The 18797-nt window shown below is 45.1% G+C and overlaps 1 protein-coding gene across 2 annotated transcripts in view; it reads right to left on the reverse strand.

Annotated features, from left to right (window-relative positions):
* LOC142818053 (steroid 17-alpha-hydroxylase/17,20 lyase-like) overlaps positions 1–17615 on the reverse strand; it is a 31402-nt gene extending 13787 nt beyond the window's left edge. The window contains exons 1-5 of one of the 2 annotated variants that reach the window (XM_075896269.1): positions 17493–17615; positions 8965–9149; positions 7165–7344; positions 4526–4619; positions 1620–1775 (exon numbers count right to left, since the gene is read on the reverse strand). In XM_075896269.1, coding sequence (XP_075752384.1) covers positions 1620–1775; positions 4526–4619; positions 7165–7344; positions 8965–9121 — 587 coding nt within the window. In that variant the 5' untranslated portion in view covers positions 9122–9149; positions 17493–17615. Of the gene's footprint in view, positions 1–1619; positions 1776–4525; positions 4620–7164; positions 7345–8964; positions 9150–12908; positions 13067–17492 lie in introns of those variants that run through there. The other variant, XM_075896275.1, reaches the window with a different exon arrangement.
* Between the last annotated feature and the right edge of the window lie 1182 nt (positions 17616–18797).

Raw genomic sequence — 18797 nt, forward strand, 5'->3', positions numbered from 1 at the left:
CGCCTTATAGTCATCTTACGCGAAAGCAGAAAGGACCGCCTGACTTTTTTAAAGATGATAGTCTTTCTTGGGGACCTCCAACGCAAATATTTTGATTTGTTTGTCTCTTTGTGTGTTTAGAAAAAGTTGTTGACAATTTAGAGTACGAGGTACCCTACTATGGGAGAGCATAAAGCTTTCACGTATTGTTCACCTTTAACCTTGTTCACCTTTAACGGTACCCTAAACGGCACCAAACTGGCCAAACGATACTCCAGACAGCCGACCCCATCCGCAGCGCCCACCAATATTGTTCAAGATTCAGCCTTCATACTTGTGCAATTGTCAATTAAAAAGCAAATATTGTGCATATCTGAGGCACTATAACAACACGTCGATATTAAGTATGTGTATTTTTTTACTAGAAAAGGCATACATAAGTAATTTTAAGAATCGTAGCCTTTATTACGCTGCGCTGGGCATGCAACGCTTGCACGAAACGGCAAGTGTTTCCAATGCTTTCCTAACACGACACAATGGTGGCACCTACCCGTCGTCTTGCGTTTTACACCTTATCACCTAAGAGACAGGCGCGCACGGCGCGCGACCCGTTTTCCGGGATAACTGCGAGATAGCGCTCATGTCTCACGTGTGACGTCACTTGAATGAGCTCGTTCGCCTCCGCTGCACGCTCGAGGTACTCTAATGCAACGCTTCCAGAATACCATTCACCAATTTCTTGCGCTGAACATCAAATAAAAGTTTTGTTCACTTTCTCCAGTCGCAAGACTATCGTCTTTCGACGACATTTGCAGAGTAACACGCAGATACGGGGCCATTTTTTATTGTTGACACTGAATTAATCACTGGCTCGAATATATGGGAGAAATCGAGAAGGAACGCGAAGTAATTACACATGGCCGCCCCCACGCTGCATGCTGAGTATGTAGCTCACCCCTTCAAACATTGACATCACAGTGTTTGCTTTGTTTCGGTCTTCACCGTTATGCGCATGATAATTCGATTAACTTCAATGACATACAAGACAGCAAGTTTTGTTTACGATGCTTTACAAGTTCCGTAGCAGGGCCAGAGTTAACAGTTGGATTTCACGAAAGCAGTTTAGTTCATGAAGGGAACATATGACGGGTGGGGATTAAACGAAACCAGTCAAGCAAAATTCTCGTTGTTGCAATAAACAGTCGGTACATACTGCACAGACTAGTTGAAGCTTCAGTGGACGTCTGTAGTTTGAAAACGTTGTAAATACACATCAGTATTTTGTGACGGTTGCAAGGATGAACTCCTTTCAAGCAAAGGTAATTATCTGCGTTTGGGGACGTTGTTATAAAAAAAAGTCAACTGTATTTGTTTTGGTTTACTTTGTAATTAGACAATCATATTGTACAAAAATAGTCTGGCTTTGGCTAAATTGTGGCAGTTAGCTCGAACTTGATGCTCAAGCGTCGCTACGCTGAACATTGCTTATGTCAAGTATCGTTTTAACGCACAGGTGTACGACTGTAAAAGGTCATCCGGAGGGTTACTTTTCACGCTGTCAGAAAGGGCGAGCAATTTATGTTTTCTAGCTTTCGAGTGAGCTTGCAAGCAAATACAATTTCAAAAAAAAAATAACATACCTTGTACCGTATATAGATACTCCTATGATCTTGCAAAGGAGAGAAAAAATAGGTTTTCTCAGGTCCATGACCTGTGGTCCTTCTTTTAGTGAATCCGCAAATGCGTCAACAATATCAGTGCAGAGCTTTTCCAGAGACTTGCTGGCAGCATACTGTCTGCGATTCAATAATATTTCTTTTATGAGCATGTTTTAACAGGTGCCGAAAAACAATCCACGAAAAAAATCAAGTTGTTCAGAATAACGAAAGACAAAGGCAAGAGGCCACCAGTGATGAAAGGTGTGTAGGAAACCAACTATCAAGTATAATAGGCGCGTTACGACCCCACCGGAATCACGCTTGCTCGGCCAAGTTATGCATTAAAATAGGGATAGACGCGACTAGCAAAGGTGATTTGTCGCCGGATTGGGCAGCAGTGGCGGCTGCACAGATATGCGCGCGCACACACTTTTCAACTGCGGCGTTGTGGTTCTGGAAGAGGAATCAAGGACGAATTTAAAACTACGCATTTTATTATGTGCGTACGATTACTACAAATCAGTTTGTTTCCGTGGACTGCTCATCTGAAAATCAAACATTGTGCGACTTCATGTCAGCACCGAATTTCTTGGCAACTGCAATTTTAGTAGCAGCTCATTGTACGATTTTTAAAGGAACCTGATTTTATATTAAAAAAAAACCCGGCGTTTTCTTCGTTCCCAGCCCGTGCAGCGCACGGTTTATTCCATTGTTCTCGACAGGGAGACTGTCAGTTATGTTTTCAACAATGCCCCGCCGCGGTGGTCTAGTGGCTAAGGTACTCGGCTGCTGACCCGCAGGTCGCGGGTTCGATTCCCGGCTGCGGCGGCTGCATTTCCGATGGAGGCGGAAATGTTGTAGGCCCGTGTACTCAGATTTGGGTGCACGTTAAAGAACCCCAGGTGGTCAAAATTTCCGGAGCCCTCCACTACGGCGTCTCTCATAATCAAATGGTGGTTTTGGGACGTTAAACCCCACAAAATCAAATGTTTTCAACAATCCCCACATCCCAACAAAATCCGGCATGGCTGAAGACGAACAACCTCGTCAGCGTCCTGTGCTCATAATATTCAATTCAGTGATAACTAAGTGGTAGGTCAACGTTGTTAGGGTATTTTAGCAACTTCGTATTCACAGCATGTGGTATAGTCAGCAATATTTACATCTTGATGGCCCGCAAATTCAATTCGAAGGCTCTGCACTTGCGCGGAAGCGGGGGCGACAAATGTTGTGGCAAATGGGTAGGCGCAGTAGAGATTGCCCACTACAATATTCTTGACATAGATGGTACTTCCCGTCAAGAGAAGTGGTGCTACTCGACGTTGCCTTGTTAAATTATACCTCGTATTCGGCACAATAAGTTGGTGGTCTACATGCAGATATTTTTCAAACGACTGTAATAAAAATAAAGCAGTGCCGAGAGTGACCGGAATCGAATATGAAATATTTCCTGAATGCCTTTCTATTATTAAGCAGCAGTGTTTTATAATAATTATAAGATCACTTACTAATTCTAACCTAACATCTTGAAATCGAACATGGGGAAGACTCTCCCTGTGCACATAACTATCAGGAAAGTTAATAGTATCTGAGCGTTTATGTCTCAAAACCACGATATGACTATGAGAGACGCCGCAGTGGAGGGCTCCGTTAATTTTCACCATCAGGTGTTTCTTAACGTGCACTTTCATCGGAGAACACGGGCCTTTGCATGCCATTTCACCTCCATCGAAATGCGACCATCACGGCTGGAATCGAACCCACGACCTTGGTGTCAGCAGCCGACCAACTTAGCCACTGATCCATGGTGGCAGACCGATCGGGAGAGCTCAAAGGATGGTTTATTGCTGGTATCGCAATCTGCTGCACTAAAAAAAATATTGCCAGACATTTATGCAAGTGTTGCCTTTGTAGATATATTTTTTTATCCGTATCTTCATATTTTTTGTATTCATGAATGTTCGTGAATTATCAGAAAATATTGGTATTTTGAACTGGTGCCCGTTTGATTTGAACGGTGGCGGCTGCATTTCCGGTGGAGGTGGAAATGTTGTAGGCCCGTGTACTCAGATTTGGGTGCACGTTAAAGAACCCCAAGTGGTCAAAATTTCCGGAGCCCTCCACTACGGCGTCTCTCATAATCAAATAGTGGTTCTGGGACGTTAAACCCCACAAATAAAATCAACAATGTTTGATTTGAACGTCAAATCGAAAAGGGCGCTATTAGAAATGACAATGATGATGATGATAATGATGATGATGGTGATGATTATGATGACAATGAATAAGCGTTCATTTTCGAAACAGTGCAACAGTGTAGTGAGGCAAGCCCACGTTCTATCCTAGGTGAAACGTCTCCTCCTTCTATGAAACCTCTGGCTTCCGCATGCCTCCTTGGTTGTTGAAAAGATGCATCGCTGTTGTTTCAGGTACTTGGAGACGAGCTCAACCTGCCTAATTTTGTTGAGATCCTCACCTGCTTGTCTGACGTGATAGTCTTTCGCTGAGTGCGTGCCGAGATGCCATGGGCGATCGCGGATCAAGTTCGGCGAGGTTTCCGACACGCCACGCTTCGAACTAATGATATCCGTGAAACGGTGGATTTATTCCATGCGCCAGGATTGCGTGGAAGTAGATTGATCATAAAAATTTTAAGGTATTCGCATAATCACGCATTCTCTTACTCACATTATCCTGCGTTCGTCATTAATGTGGAAGGGCACTCGTTGTGACATCTTCGTACCAACAACGCCTTTATGCTTTCGGTTCTTTGTTCTTTTAGAAAGTCAAGCCACAGTTTTTAAAGCATCACACAAAGTGTTCGTAGGAAAAAAAAAAGAAAGACACTAGTTGTCTAGACTAAATGGATCAGTAGTAGTTAGACTTACCTCACCGCTGACAATGCCACCTTCCGTAGAGCCTTACAACAGGGATTGTAGTCCTCGAATACTATATCGTGGTTGCCTTGGTTTTGCAGGGCTCCTGGAAAAAGAATAACGGGCAATTAAGCTGACGTGAAAAGTCATTCATTCAACAGCACACCCACGAATCTTGATTGGCAGGAGCACCCAAGCCCCTCGTTCAAGGAATATCAGCACGCTTGGTGGCTTTTATGCATCACCGTCTGTGTAATGTTTTGTATATACTGCAAATAGATAACGTCTCCCCGCTCATCTCATGTGCTAAGCGCGAGCGATACGAACTAAGGCGACACAAGCAAAGATGGAATGATTCTGCCACCTCGGTCACCCGAAGGGCCCATGAAACAACATAGCCTCCCTGGGGAGACCGACCGTTGATGGTTTTCAAGCTTAATTGAAACACCCCGCTCATCTTACGTCGGTCGAAGGAGCTAGCAGAAGTGCCACTTGGGGGGAGGGCAGCAGCTGTGAACATGGATCATAAGGGTGCGGTTGCGGTCGGAGAGAGAAATACATGAAAAGGAAAGCGCTTAGAGATTAACCTGTTAGAGGTAACCGGTTTGGTGCTCTGCACATGGTCGGGAAATAAGGGTTGTAAAAAGGAGAAAACAAAAAATACATAAAAAGGACACACACGCACACGTGCTCAGATTTCGGTGCACGTTAAAGAACCCCAGGTGGTCGAAATTCCCGGAGCCCTCCACTACGGCGTCTCTCATAATGATATGGTGGTTTTGGGAAGTTAAACACCACTTATCAATCAATCAATCAATCAATCAATCAATCAATCAATCAATCAATCAATCAATCAATCAATCAATCAATCAATCAATCAATCAATCAATCAATCAATCAATCAATCTCTCACACACACGCACACACGCGCACACACGCACGCACACACACACACACACACACACACACACACACACACACACACACACACACACACACACACACACACACACACACACACACACACACACACACACACACACACACACACACACACACACACACACACACACACACACACACAAACACGCGCGTGCGCGCAGGGAGTTGCTAAAGCTGTTCCGAAGGCCACTTGAACGCAAAAAAGCCCAGTAGCGTTTGCACCGTCTTTTTTGAACACGTTAGGTCTGGTCGATGGTGAACGACTCATTCGTTCGAAAGAGTTCGGAATTTTTGTCGTGGCGAGCATAAGCTCAAAGAGGTGACACTCCATGTCAGGAATTCGTGACGCATGATGGGTTTGAAAATGGCGCTTCCAGCAAGCCTCAGCTTTTTCGTTCTTGCAGGTTTTTCTGCACCAGTTTATTTTTACCCAGTACATATATGTGCAAAAGAACTACTGAGCATCTTCAATGAAGTCGTAATAAACATTTATGCATAATATATGCAATAAATTGCGCTTAGCAGGTGTCTAAATTAAATAAATTTAAACCAGTTTTAATAAGTGAAAATAAGTAATTTCGTCAGTTTGTTCCATTGTTCATCCAATATGTTTTTCCCGTTCTCTTGTCTGGCTCGATCGGTTATCTTAAACCTTGAAATATCAAACACTAACAAAGTTACTGAATTCATTTCTTTGCTTCTTATTTGCTCTGCCAATATCTTTTATTTCTGTTATTTCTGTAACCACACAACATTCAGAATATTGCCCCACTACTTCAAGTTTTCTTTTATTGCACTGAAGTGCTGCTGTGCGCAAACCACGCCGAATGACGGAGAACTATTGAGGTAATCTTAAAACCTTGCGACGGATTAAAACCTTGAATAACGCGAACATTACAGTTTCTTGAACTTACGTGGCCCCTAGCGATAACGCTTAAGCATTTGACGGCACATGTATAAATGCCGACATGCTTCATAACTTGTCAGATTATTAATGGCCGACGCTCTGTACGCCGCTATCAATGCCGGTGCACATTTTTGTAATCTGGCTTTCCGTTGATCGGTCACAAGTACGGCCAAATAAACAGCTTCATCTTGCACACACAGGCAGGTGGTTTTATCAGCGTCATGACCACGTGACAATATTATGAAGAACACTGATCACCTAAACTATTCTTAAACTTTGAATTCTTAAGCTTCATTTCTTAATATTCTTAAGCTGCATTTCCGATGAAGGCGGAAATGTTGTAGGCCCGTGTGCTCAGATTTGGGCGCACGTCAAAGAACCCCAGGTGGTCGAAATTTCCGGAGCCCTCCACTACAGCGTCTCTCATAATCATATCGTGGTTTTGGGACGTTAAATCCCACACATCAATCAATCAAGTTTTGAATAAAAACCGACGTTATGAAATATATCAAAAGAAAAAAAAGAAAACTGCAGCATCAAATTAAAGAGCTTCAGACCTTGGTATGTTGCACGCTGACTTGTGTTGTCAAGCATTGTACAAATTCTTGTTCAATGATAAAACATAGGCGAGAGCCTGCACTAGTTAAAATAAGTGATTTCTTACGATACTTCCCAGAATGTTTGAAATATAAGAAAAATACAATTTAATGACTTCAATTTTACAGGAGTCGGCTGCAACAGATGAACTAATGTTCTGACTAAGACGTTACGTGTCAGTGTGCTTGCTAGTTTGAATGCTCACCTGATCTGGTTGGAAAGCGGCCGGCGAAGTCGTGCCGTCGCTGCACCAGTGCTTCCCGAATAACTGTGTAGCTGTTCAACATCACCATAGGCCTGTGGGCCATCCACAAGGTGAAGACGTCCCCATATGTCTTTGACCATTCGGTTGACTTTGCGTGCAGGTCGGTCACGTTGCGCAAAGCTGCGGGCAGCGGTGGACAGAATTGTGAGGGTACAAAAGCAGGGTTCATGGATAATGTCAAATTAAGAAAATCAAACCTAAGCACATGTTACGCTCATCGAAAACGCTAAAGCTTAAAACTGATTGGCCCTTTTAGACACTTTTTTGACGCAGTAACGATACGTTTTTATAAAAAAAATACGCCATATCCCGCGAAATGGAACCATGTGTAGAAGTGAATTCACGCTGGCGGCGGCATTGACCCTGGCACTCGTCGCAGTGTTGGGCAGGAGAGAAACCTAGGGAGGCGCAAGGTACGCAGTGGTGGACCGGTGTTTCCTATTGGAACATGCCAATCGCCGCTAATAGGCAATTAGAAACATAGGACTCTGATTGGACACAGGGACCCACAAACTAAATAAAGAATACACAGTTGCACTTTTCAGTTAACGTGCACGCTGCCAATTTTCATTGCTCAACAACGCACAGGAGAAATCTCCCACCGGCACTATCTTGGAGGTCAAGATCCAGTGCCTATATACATATACGGAGTGGCCAGTGAACGATTGTGCACCACGATCAGTCGTTTTTTTTTCCAATCAAGAAACTCGCTAGAAGACGCTGCCTGCATCGGCGTTGCGAGACGAGGGAAAGGAAAGCTTGGGAAAGGAGAGGGACGGGAGGGGACGTGTATGGGCAATGGGTGTGCCAACGCCATGGGAAAGAATGCCTAGAGGAGAAAGACGGGGGAGTGAGCATCGGTTTACAGATGCTGCCTGCGTCGGCGTTGCAAGGTGAGATAGGGGCGGGCGTAAGAGAGAAGAGGGTGGGGACGCGCATGGGCGATAGGGGTGTTCACGCCACTGGGAAGGATGCCTAGAGGAGCGAGAGGGGGATTGAGAGTGGTAGTTGGGAGCGGGGGAGGGGCGCGCATGCGCAGTTTAGGAGGGCGCGCCGCACATCAGATTGAGCTCGACCGCGAGAAGCTTCGCATCTGATAGAAATATTCTGTTGTAAATGTTAGTAAAGATTGGTTTTAGTAAAGTTCAGCGAGACCTTTTTTTAAGGTAAGTATTTTGCGCTAAACAAAAAGCCTTCAATAACGCTTTTCTAAACTCGTAGCTGCTTAGGAAACAATCAGTGTAACTTGAATGCACTGTTTAAGAACGATGGACGAATGCACCGACCGTGGCGCGTCGTCCTTCTAAAAGTTTTCCTCAGCAAGAAGATGTTGCATACACTGATTCAGCGATAATGCCTAAAGAAGCGTGGACAACCCCCCCCCCCCCCCCTTCGCAACAACACTATACTCCGCTAGAAAGCGGTGACAGGAGTGCACGGTTGCGCGTAGAGGCATGTTACTTGTAAAAAGCTCTTTTGGAAAGTCAGATTAGGACATTGGGAATTCGAAATGTGGGCACGCTTTAGGAAACGCGCTCTGTAAAAATAGAAATGACTTGCCTCGACCTAATACCTTCACTTAATTTACAAGATAGGTTGTCTTCGCTATTTTTTTAAAGATTAGGGTATGATACGATGATTATTTCATAATAGTTACATTTCTATATCTTCTTATATGCGCTTTTGAAGGCTCGAGTACCCAATAGAACAACACAAAATACTCAGCACCAAGACACTTACCCAGTAGGTTACCCACGAGTGGAAATGGGACGGGTCCCTTCGGGTACTTCGATACATGGTAGTAAAAGCGACCCAACAGGTACGTCACCGCGAAAACGATCGTAGTTGTGATCCATCGCCAATCCAAAGGGGAGGAGAAGTACCAAAGAGAGGTCATATCCGCGGTTCCAGACAATTTCCTTCCACTCGATTTTATTGGTTCACCACATGAAAAAAAGAGAAGACGCTCACGTTAGGCAATAGCACGTAAACAAGAGGCCTCGTTGAACTGCCTCGCAAGAAGAAGTATGCTCATTACGTACTTGAAAAAACTGAGACTACAAAATTGTGCCAGCGTGAAGAAGCATGGACAGCCAATGTGATAATGAAGCAGTGAAATGCCTACTTGCATACACAGCAGCGAAAATGGCCTTAAATGACTCATGTTCGACTCTTCAGAATTCAAAAGGGGTGCAAGAGTACTCGGAATGTACTTATCTTTAACGTAAAACTTCTTTTGGAATAGTTGGTGCATGTTACAAAAAATTAGATGAGGAAAACCACCGCGGAAAAATATGCTAAAAAAAAGATCACTTTCCTTCTGTCTTCTTCCGCAGTGGTTTGCGTTGTCTAACTTTTTTGTATTATTTAGAATGGTAGCACTACATTTCACAAGCCGACTAAGCACTGAATGTTCAGTTGAGTAAAGCAGACAACCGAGAGATTGTTTGAACACGTTGTAGATTGTATTTGTGAACAAGTGTTTGATAACTGCACCATTATCGCGGATTACTCTAATGAACGCATTCTTTGAAAAAGTTTTTGATATTCACAGACTATAGGGGATATTTGCTTGAATCAGCCGTCTTTGTCGCTCCTTCAGAAAGAGATAATGTTCTTATAAAAATAAAAAATGCAATTTTACTGCGCACGTAATAGAAGACGCACTTCTACTGCTGGTTCCATATAAAAAAGTATCCTTAATTGATATGTGAGGTTTAGCGTCCCAAAACCACCATATGATTATAAGAGACACTGAGGTGGGAGGCTCTGAAAGTTTAGACGATCTAGGATTTTTTAACGTGCGCCCAAATCTGAGCACGCGGGCCTACAGGCTACGTGCATTTTCACCAAATGCAGCTGCTGTAGCCAGGATTCGATCCCACGACCTGCGGGTCAGCAGCAGTGTTGCATCGGCAGCTCGGATGTCGTCGGGGTCGGATTTTTTGTCGTGAATGGCGCACTCCCGGTGCTTCTCGTTTGCGTGCTTTTCGACAGACTGTGACGGCGTGCCTGAGTGCTTGCGGTGTGCAAGCAGTGCTTCCGCGTTTTTCTCGGCGTTTTTTGTGGTGTCGCAGTCGGTGTAAGAGTAGGCTCAGGGAGCGTCTCTGGCGACTTCACTTTGTGCGAGAAAGTCTGACGTCTTAGAATTGACTTTGGGTTAGAGATCTTATTTTCCGATGTTCTTCAATTGGTGAGTGTGCCTCCGTTCCATTTCGCGTTCGTCGATGCCTTCGTTGCAGTCTCTCTCGTTGTCGCATGAGTTTGTGGGCTTGGCTTTGCTTGCTTTGCTGATATTACTCCGTAGATGGCTGTGGTGGAGCCTCTTTTAGAATTAGGCATTCATTTCTTTCACCAGATGACGTGTCCTGCAGACAGCTGGTGCATTGTGAGCTGGTGTCTTGCTTATCTGGCATAGTTGGTGGTGCACCATAATCGCTAGCATGCCCTCCAGAGGCTTCGGTGAGGTGGTTCATTACGGACGCTTCTGAAAGACAACTGCGTACGAGGTTTGATATATGATATACATCTGAATTGGTTCGATTCTTGAATTGGTGAGCACTGCAAGAGGATACCACAAGTGACGTGGCATCACCAGGTTTCAACTGCAGATTTTGGCAAGCCTGCGGTGCCGTAGAAATGACAGGAAGCTCTTTGTAGACTCGAGCAACGCTTTTCTTATTGGATGCTTCTGGCACAGGGCAGTGCTTGAGAGTTGATCTTTCCAAGCCTCCAGTGTTGGTTGGACTCTCAAGTGGCTGGGAACTTGACGGCGACACCAACAAAGGCTTGATTTGGTCGGATTTTGCTTGGGACTGTTTCTCTGTGTCCGAAACTTTGGAGATCAGCTGTTCTGATGCATGAATGTGGACGGTAGGCCCTGGGCTTGGCTGAGTATCTCCGAAGTTACGCAGCTCTATCCGGACTGTTGTGGGCGTGTGAGCGATGAAAGAGCCAAGTGATGGAAAACCAGGAGGTGGGCCAAGTGTGCGAGATGGGGAGTGAGCTGCTCCAATGCGTGAAGACTGATTTTCACTCTTCAAGTCGTCATGGCGTTGTTTGGTATTTACCCCGTGTGTCAGCTGGTTTACTGTGAGCAAGGTGTCCTTATGACACGAATAGCGACTGTTAGGAGCATTTGAAGAGCTGCGTGGTAGAAAACCAGGTGGTGGACCATGTATGCGAGACGAAGCTTGCAGGGGAGCAGTATGGTGAGCAACGTCTCGTGTTATACGTTGGAGCGACGATTTAAAAAATGTCGACTTTCGTAGAGAAGACAAACCTGATGGAAAGCTATATATCTTAAGGAAATAGCGTCAACAGTGGTGACTGAGTGGGACTGTCTCCAGATGATTGGTAATAGGGAAGTCCTTATCGTAGTCGCTAAAACGGGCGATCATTTTTAATATTTTGCCATGACTTGTCGTTTTCAAAGATGTGGGTGAGGTAAAACCTAAATGCCTCACCGGAGATGTAGTCAGTGAAGTTGGTGATCATCCCCCGTTCCGACCATGATGCAGCGGTAGCGTTGAGCTCGAACAGGTAGAATCAGTCCTGCATGGGTCCATCGTCCGCTGCTCTGGTGTACTTGGGGATGTCAAGGTCGGCCAATGGTTTTGTCATGGTGCTGGTCATTGTGTCCTTCTAGGCGATGATTCGGTAGTCGATGTATGATCAGGGTGTCTTGTGGGGAACTGCTTCGATGATGAGCGACTGATGAAGGGGCAGGCAGGTCTCCATCCTGTTGACTCGTGTGACGCTAGATGTTGGAGACGTGGCCTGGCTCATACTGATGCTGATGACCTCAGATGGATGGCGCTCACCCACAAAGGGTGATGGGCCAAGAAGGGTGGCAGGATATTCAAATGAAACTAAAATGAAATTAAAGCCATTCTGAAAAATTAGTTTAAAGATAAAGCTTTGAGCAGAGGCAGTGTCCCATTCAATGAAGTCTCATACACCATGTTTATTCTATTCTCAGTTCTTCTTCATCAGCCTCTATCATCAGTCACTGCCTTCCTACGTCACATATATATAGTTGATAACAAAACATTCCAACGAATTCAACCAGGGGACATTTAACTATATACCTGATAAATGTTTTGAAACATTTCCTCTGATGGCTTGCTCGAGCGTTAAGTCTAAAGAAGCGCCGTCATTTAGCCCCCGTTTCTGAGTGCTCTCTGTCTTACAGTAGGCGTGATTGACGATTTAAACAAATACGTAGTAGTGAATTATCAATTCTTGCGACGTGCAAATGTTTTCAGTGTTTATACCTTGTATATGGTCGAGTATTAGACGCTGCATAATTACGCATTGTTGAGTAATCAACCAAGATAACTGGCCTTAAGGACCTCACCATCTGCAATCATATGTGAGAAATACTAAGTACTGCATAGCCCGAAATCGATGCAAGACAGAGAAGGAACGCCAATGCACGGGACAAGCAGTTAAACAGCAACTAATCTATATTATAAAAACTTTGCCTACCTACGTATGCCGCCGCATCGGCACGCGCAGGTGGACTTCCCTGTATACATTCACAATGCTATCGCCATGTACGTAAGGTGAAGACAAACGCACATTGTAACCATCTTTACAAAAAGTGATTTTCTTTTGCTGCGCAGCAAAAGTGAGAAAGGTGAACTAAACCAACCAAACAAAATTGCATTCTTGCAGCTCACCTTACGTACGCTCAAGCTGGGGCCCCGACGAAAAACTACGCCCAATATTTACGAAGAAAACGGTAGTGAAAAAGCAGTGGCACTGATAACTTCGTTTTGCGTTGCCAGCCGTAACAATATCTCGTCTCTCCCGTTGCACGTACTGCATGCAGCAAGGGCTACAAGGCTAGCCAAGTAATCAATAACGCTATCCAGCTTCCAGCTATTTAATGTCGCACATGGGGCCAACAGAGGTGAATAACAAAGGAATTGTTTGGTTGTTTTCTCGCGATTGCCTAACGTGTGCCGAGACCTGCGCCTCACTTTGCGGAGCTGATGAGATAAAACACGTGATCGTCATCTAAGGTGCCTTTATCTCGTGAGCTGAAGGCACCCGTGCCAACTTTGGTTGACTGTTGACATACGGGCCATTTATCGATCACTACCGTTAGCTCGCCCCCACCCCATTTCTTCTTGGATCTTTCTCTGTCCTTTGTATCAGAAAGTGTTCTATGTATCCTCTTTGCGAGGGACGGAACCAAACAAGTACTCTTAACGGCTTGTATTGTGCGAATGACGCTTTCGATACCCGTACTGGATGAATGTGTGCGCAATAAACTGTCTGGAGCTGGAGAGCGATCAATAGCCCGTGGAAGCAAGTGGTAAGACCGAAAACAGCGATCATATCAATCGTCGCTATTTCAACTTCAAGGTGGCAAAATGCGAAAATTAAAACCAACCATTGGCGCAGCAGCCAGAGGAAGGAGGGGGGTTGGGATTTCACTTTTCCAGAAATTTTTCAGTTTTGCATATGTATATGTACAAGCACACATACAGGCGCAGGCACGAACAAACGTAATGATCGCATCGGAATGCAGCTTAGTATACGTTCTTTTCATCCTCTTGTAGGACCGCGGTAAGAAGAGGCTGCGCGGCAGTTTTTAGTTTACCTTTGTTTACTTTGTGCTGCAAGCTTGGGGAGGCATGCCAGCCGTTGCGCCGAATTCGCTCCAGCACTCAGCACTGTTTGCACGACATTCATATCGTGTCCGGCCGGTTCGGCGCTGACCGTAAACACCTTGTGCCCGCACGGCACCCCCCGAAGAGCTGAGGCGGCCACGCTTATAGTTTCTTGTTCACCCAAGAAAAAGAAACTAACCCCCCCCCCCCCTCCTCCGTAAGCGACAAAGGGGTAGGTATAAAAACGTCATTGTGATGACCCCTGGACTGCCTCACGGCACTTTAAGCCTGCGCATAGATGGGCCCCTTCTGAGACCCCTCGCATCAGTTTGGCTTACGGTCCAACCGATTGCTGTTTGAGTGCCTAAAACTCACCGCCGAGTTAAGGCGGCGTGGGTTGTAATACGGTGGGATCGCCGTCGACGTTTCGTCACGGTCTGGCTTGCTTCTGGTCGACCTTTTGCCACGGTGCGGCTTGCTTCGGAAGCGGGTGGGCTTGCGACACGGGAAAGCGTGACCTATGTCGCGGTGAACGGGTGCCCGATCGCAACCTTTGATCAATGCTGTCACACTGACATGCCTCCGGCTATTTCCACGCTAATTCGTTCAAATGAGCTCGTAAGTAGAGCCACGTGTGGAGAGCGATCGGTTCCGCTTGCAGCGCATAGGGGACAGGCGGATCACTGTCCCATCGGCAATAAGTTAACGTGTTACCATGGATGTCTTTCTTATGGCCGCACATCCCAGTACGCGTATACCTCTAAGTTTGGATATTTGTGCTCCAGCTGAGCTTTCCCTTGCATCTAGACCTTGGTTTAGTTTTGTTTTATTTGTATTTTATTGTTGTGTTCTTTGGAAAGATGCGAATGAGCCCTCACACGTGCAAGGGAGTGGCGCCCTTGTGACGGGATTTTTGATTTGCCAAGTGTACCGTCCCATCACAGAACAAACAGGCGACGATTCGCTGAGAGTTGTGTAAAGGTGGAGCATCGAGGGAATAAGAAGTGGCCCAGGTTCCACCAAGCGTTCTGACACCGTCGGCTTCACAAAATCCCGTTGGGTCACTCTAAAGAATGTTCATTTCCAAAGTATTCCCTTTTTTTTTTTGGTAACTTGTACACCCGTAGTGACTATGTATAATATTATGCACAGTCTGTACTTGTAAGTTCTTCTCAGCTCTACTATAGAACTTCTCATCTTCAAGCGACCATCGAGTCAATCGCCGCTATTCGCATAGCTGCAGCGTATACGTTACTTCCTCCCACTTTGCTATACCACCTCGGCTGGTGCGTTTCGGGCGCCGTGTGGGGAGCGTTGTTTTGACAACATAGAAAGAACCTGAAGTTTACTCGTATACTTCTTCCCTGCCTGCCCGGTTTCAGTTTCATGCGGCAGGTAAGGAAGGGTGTTTCCTAACATATAGCAGTTTTTTATGCCTCAGTTGCTTACCGTAGTTCAGGGCTAAGCAGTATCGCGATAGTATTTCAGAGATACTTTTGAGTATGTTTTTTGTATTTGTATCTACGTAGTGAAATACTTTTACGATGTATCGATTGTATCGCAATACTATGAGGAGCATGGGTATACCGTTGCCCCCCCCCCCCTTTTTTTTTGGAAATGAGCGGAAGCCTGCTTCCTAAAGTCGGGGAGGGGGGGAGTAGATAATGAAGGTTTGTTTTTTTGAGCATGGACAAGCAAGGGCGCGCCGTTGGTGGACGAAATTGAAAGGGCAGCGATGGTTTCATCTCAGCGACGTGGTAAAGCGCTCCACGCCGCAGGTCGCTGAATTGCGGAGGCAGTGTTGCCAGCCTTTTTAGACCTTTTAATTCAGACCTTTTCAGAAAGGTGCGGTACCTGTCTAAAGACAGGCAAGTACCGCGCCTTTATAATTTTTTGGCTGGCAAATAATTTCAAGAGTCTTGTGCACTAGCACCGTCGGCTATTCCTTGAGCCAACAGCTGCTTTCTCCATTTTAGTGGGCTGCTAGCGAATAGCAGAATTTACCCATAGTGGCGAATGTCCGTTTTTATGACTACTTGACACACCATCACGATAGGAGACGCCGACAAGTCCGAAGGTGATTCACTCCTGCAACAAACGCGATTAGAGATGATCATTTCACCCATACATTCCTTGTTCACTTGTTCTTGACCCTATCCTCACAGTGTTTTGTTCCAGCGTGCGTGAGTCTAATTGATGTGGCTATTTGTTAATCGAGTAAATGAGGGGTGTATTTGACAGGTTTACTTGTGATACGCATCTCACCTCATATTTCTTTTGCGGACCTGCGCGCCTTTTTAGTGAACTTACAACCGTAGGTTTCTACTAGGAAGATTCATAATTATACCCTCATTAGCATAAAAGATGCCTAAAGGTGCACCCATGAGGTCCCAGGAGCGCGAGAAAAGGATTCAACTTGGGTCAGAAAGCAAGTTTAGACCACCTTTAGATCTTTAAAAAGACCAACAACTGAGTTTCCTCGACTGATTTTCTTTTTTTTTTTGGCGTGAGAGAAAGCTGACCCTTCGTAGTATTTTGTAGCTGCCGTAGTTAATCCCAAATGCGCGTAGTCATTTTACAAGCCGCATTTTTCGACCTTAAAGACTATAAACACAGATGCTCCCGTCATCCAGCGACGCTGAGGAATGATAGTGATGCCGCGAGCCCTTCTTGCAAATGGGAAGGCTGTCGTCATTCTGCTTTCGCAGGTGTTCCTGCAACTATATGGTTAATCATCTTTATTTTGAGCTTTTTAACTACTTTAAATATAAGAGGCTGTTACGGTGAGAGGATGTGGCATTATACACTTTCCCCGTATTTTTAGCAAGTTGTGTGCGCCTGCGTTCAAGGTTTACTGGGCTTGAGTCATGGGTGGCTTGTCCCGGCTTCCTTACTCTCTGGATACACGAGCCAAGCCAAGTATTCAAAAAAACGTCACGATGCATATGCACGGCCCGTCATTTCGGAGACGAAGTGTTGGTAGAAAAAATGTCCCTACAAAATCTAAACGGCCCGAAAACTGTGCGCACTGTTGCATGAAGTGCACTGAAAAGTTGCTCAAGACGCCCTGACGAGCATGAGATCATTACTTCAGGCGAAGGCAGCGCCACTTTTGTGTATACTACTATCGCAGGCTATATATGTACGTTTTCATGGACAATATATTTTAATATGAAGAAACTAAGAATATTTCAATACTAACTAAATGATTGTCGACCACGTACAGTAATAGACGGTCACGTTACCAGGTACATCGAATCGTTCATGCTCTTGCCACCAAAAGTTCCACAGGTCATTTTTCGCGAGTTTCGATGAACAAATATAAATATCAAACTACCGCACACGAAAAAAGAAAAGAGGGTCTGTCTGAGTCAATCTAACGGACAATCTTATTATCAGTGGTGCCATATAATTTCATATTCGTGGTAGTTGTCGGTGCTTTTAATGTGCACCTTAATCTAAGTACACGAAGCTCTGGCATTTCACCTCCATTGAGATGAGGCAACCACGTGCGCTATAGTCAGAAACTCGATTGTACAAAATGAAACAAAAGTTTCCGTTTCATTTATCGCTCATATACGTTTCTATTTCAGATGTCATATCGTGTAATATGATCCTTTCAAAGAGAAAAAAAAAAACACTCACCCGGCTAAACTTCTTGCACCTACCTCATGCGCTTGGTATTGTGCACGAGTCACATCGGCGCTACTTTTTATCGCATCCAACACGCCAAAGCCGCGTGAATGATCTTGCCCCAATGTCCCCCAGAACTAATCTTTCGAAGAACTCGTTCTCTTGCGCTATCTTTCTGTTGCGACCTATTTGACAGTAGAAGCTTACGGATTTCTGCACATGTACTCTTGGAATAGAGCCAAGCATCCCTTCATTGCGTTTGTTTTTCCAACTTTTTTTTTTTTGTTTTTGCAGCGAAGCTGTTATGAGATAACAACACGAGTCACGTGCGGCACCGTAATTGTCCACAGACGCCGGTGTCTCTAACCACTATCGCACAAAATAAGAAAAATAACTAAGTAAATAAAAGCTCCAAAGAGGCAATGGGATTCGAACCCGGGTCCCCTGCGTGGCGGCCTCGTTATCTACCACTATAAGCCAGGCCGTTTTTTTCTTTATTTCCGGTTAAGTTTTCCACGTGGGGGATAGGATAAATATATTAAAATACACCGCAAACATAACAGAAAAATTACTACCGCCGTAAAGAACTGCTGTAGCACATCAAGTCTTGAAATTCCTTCATGGTGAGTGGGGCTTCTACCCTTTCTAACCATAAAAGAACGCATTAATTTGTTTTTACTACCTCGATAAATCTTAAGATACTTTCTTTAAAAGACTGTCTTGCTGGTGTTATGTCAGGATTACAGTGAAGTCCAGCCATTGGAGAGTACCGTATACTGTGCAAGGCAGTCATCATGATTAAATCAAAAGGTAATCCACTATCATTCTCAACTGCTAAATACCCGATTCCATGAGCGTTTAACGGAAATTCTTTTTTTCAATTTTCTTCTGTAACACGTCCCCAATAGTATACAACTTCACAACAAGAAAACATGGTCGATTGTTTCCGGTTTGTTACAGATTCGACAGCCAGATCGCCCCACCGCGATGGTCTAGTGGCTAAGTTAATCGGCTGCTGACCCACAGGCCGCGGGATCGAATCCCGGCTGCGGCGGCTTTCGATGGAGGCGAAACGGCTGTACGCCCGTGTGCTTAGATTTTGGCCCACATTAAAGAACCCCAAGTGGTCGAAATTTCCGGAGCCCTCCACTAAGGCGTCTCTCATAATCATATTGTGGTTTTGGGACGTTAAACCCCGCATATCAATCGATTAGCCATCTTCGTCAAATGCATGGTTGGCTTGCTCGACGTAGATCACTGCCGTTCCCATTCTCTGCCCGCTATCACTTGCTCCCTTTAGCTTTCCCGTTGTTCGCA

Source organism: Rhipicephalus microplus, chromosome 1 (assembly GCF_043290135.1).
Source record: "Rhipicephalus microplus isolate Deutch F79 chromosome 1, USDA_Rmic, whole genome shotgun sequence".
Classification (NCBI taxonomy): domain Eukaryota; kingdom Metazoa; phylum Arthropoda; class Arachnida; order Ixodida; family Ixodidae; genus Rhipicephalus; species Rhipicephalus microplus.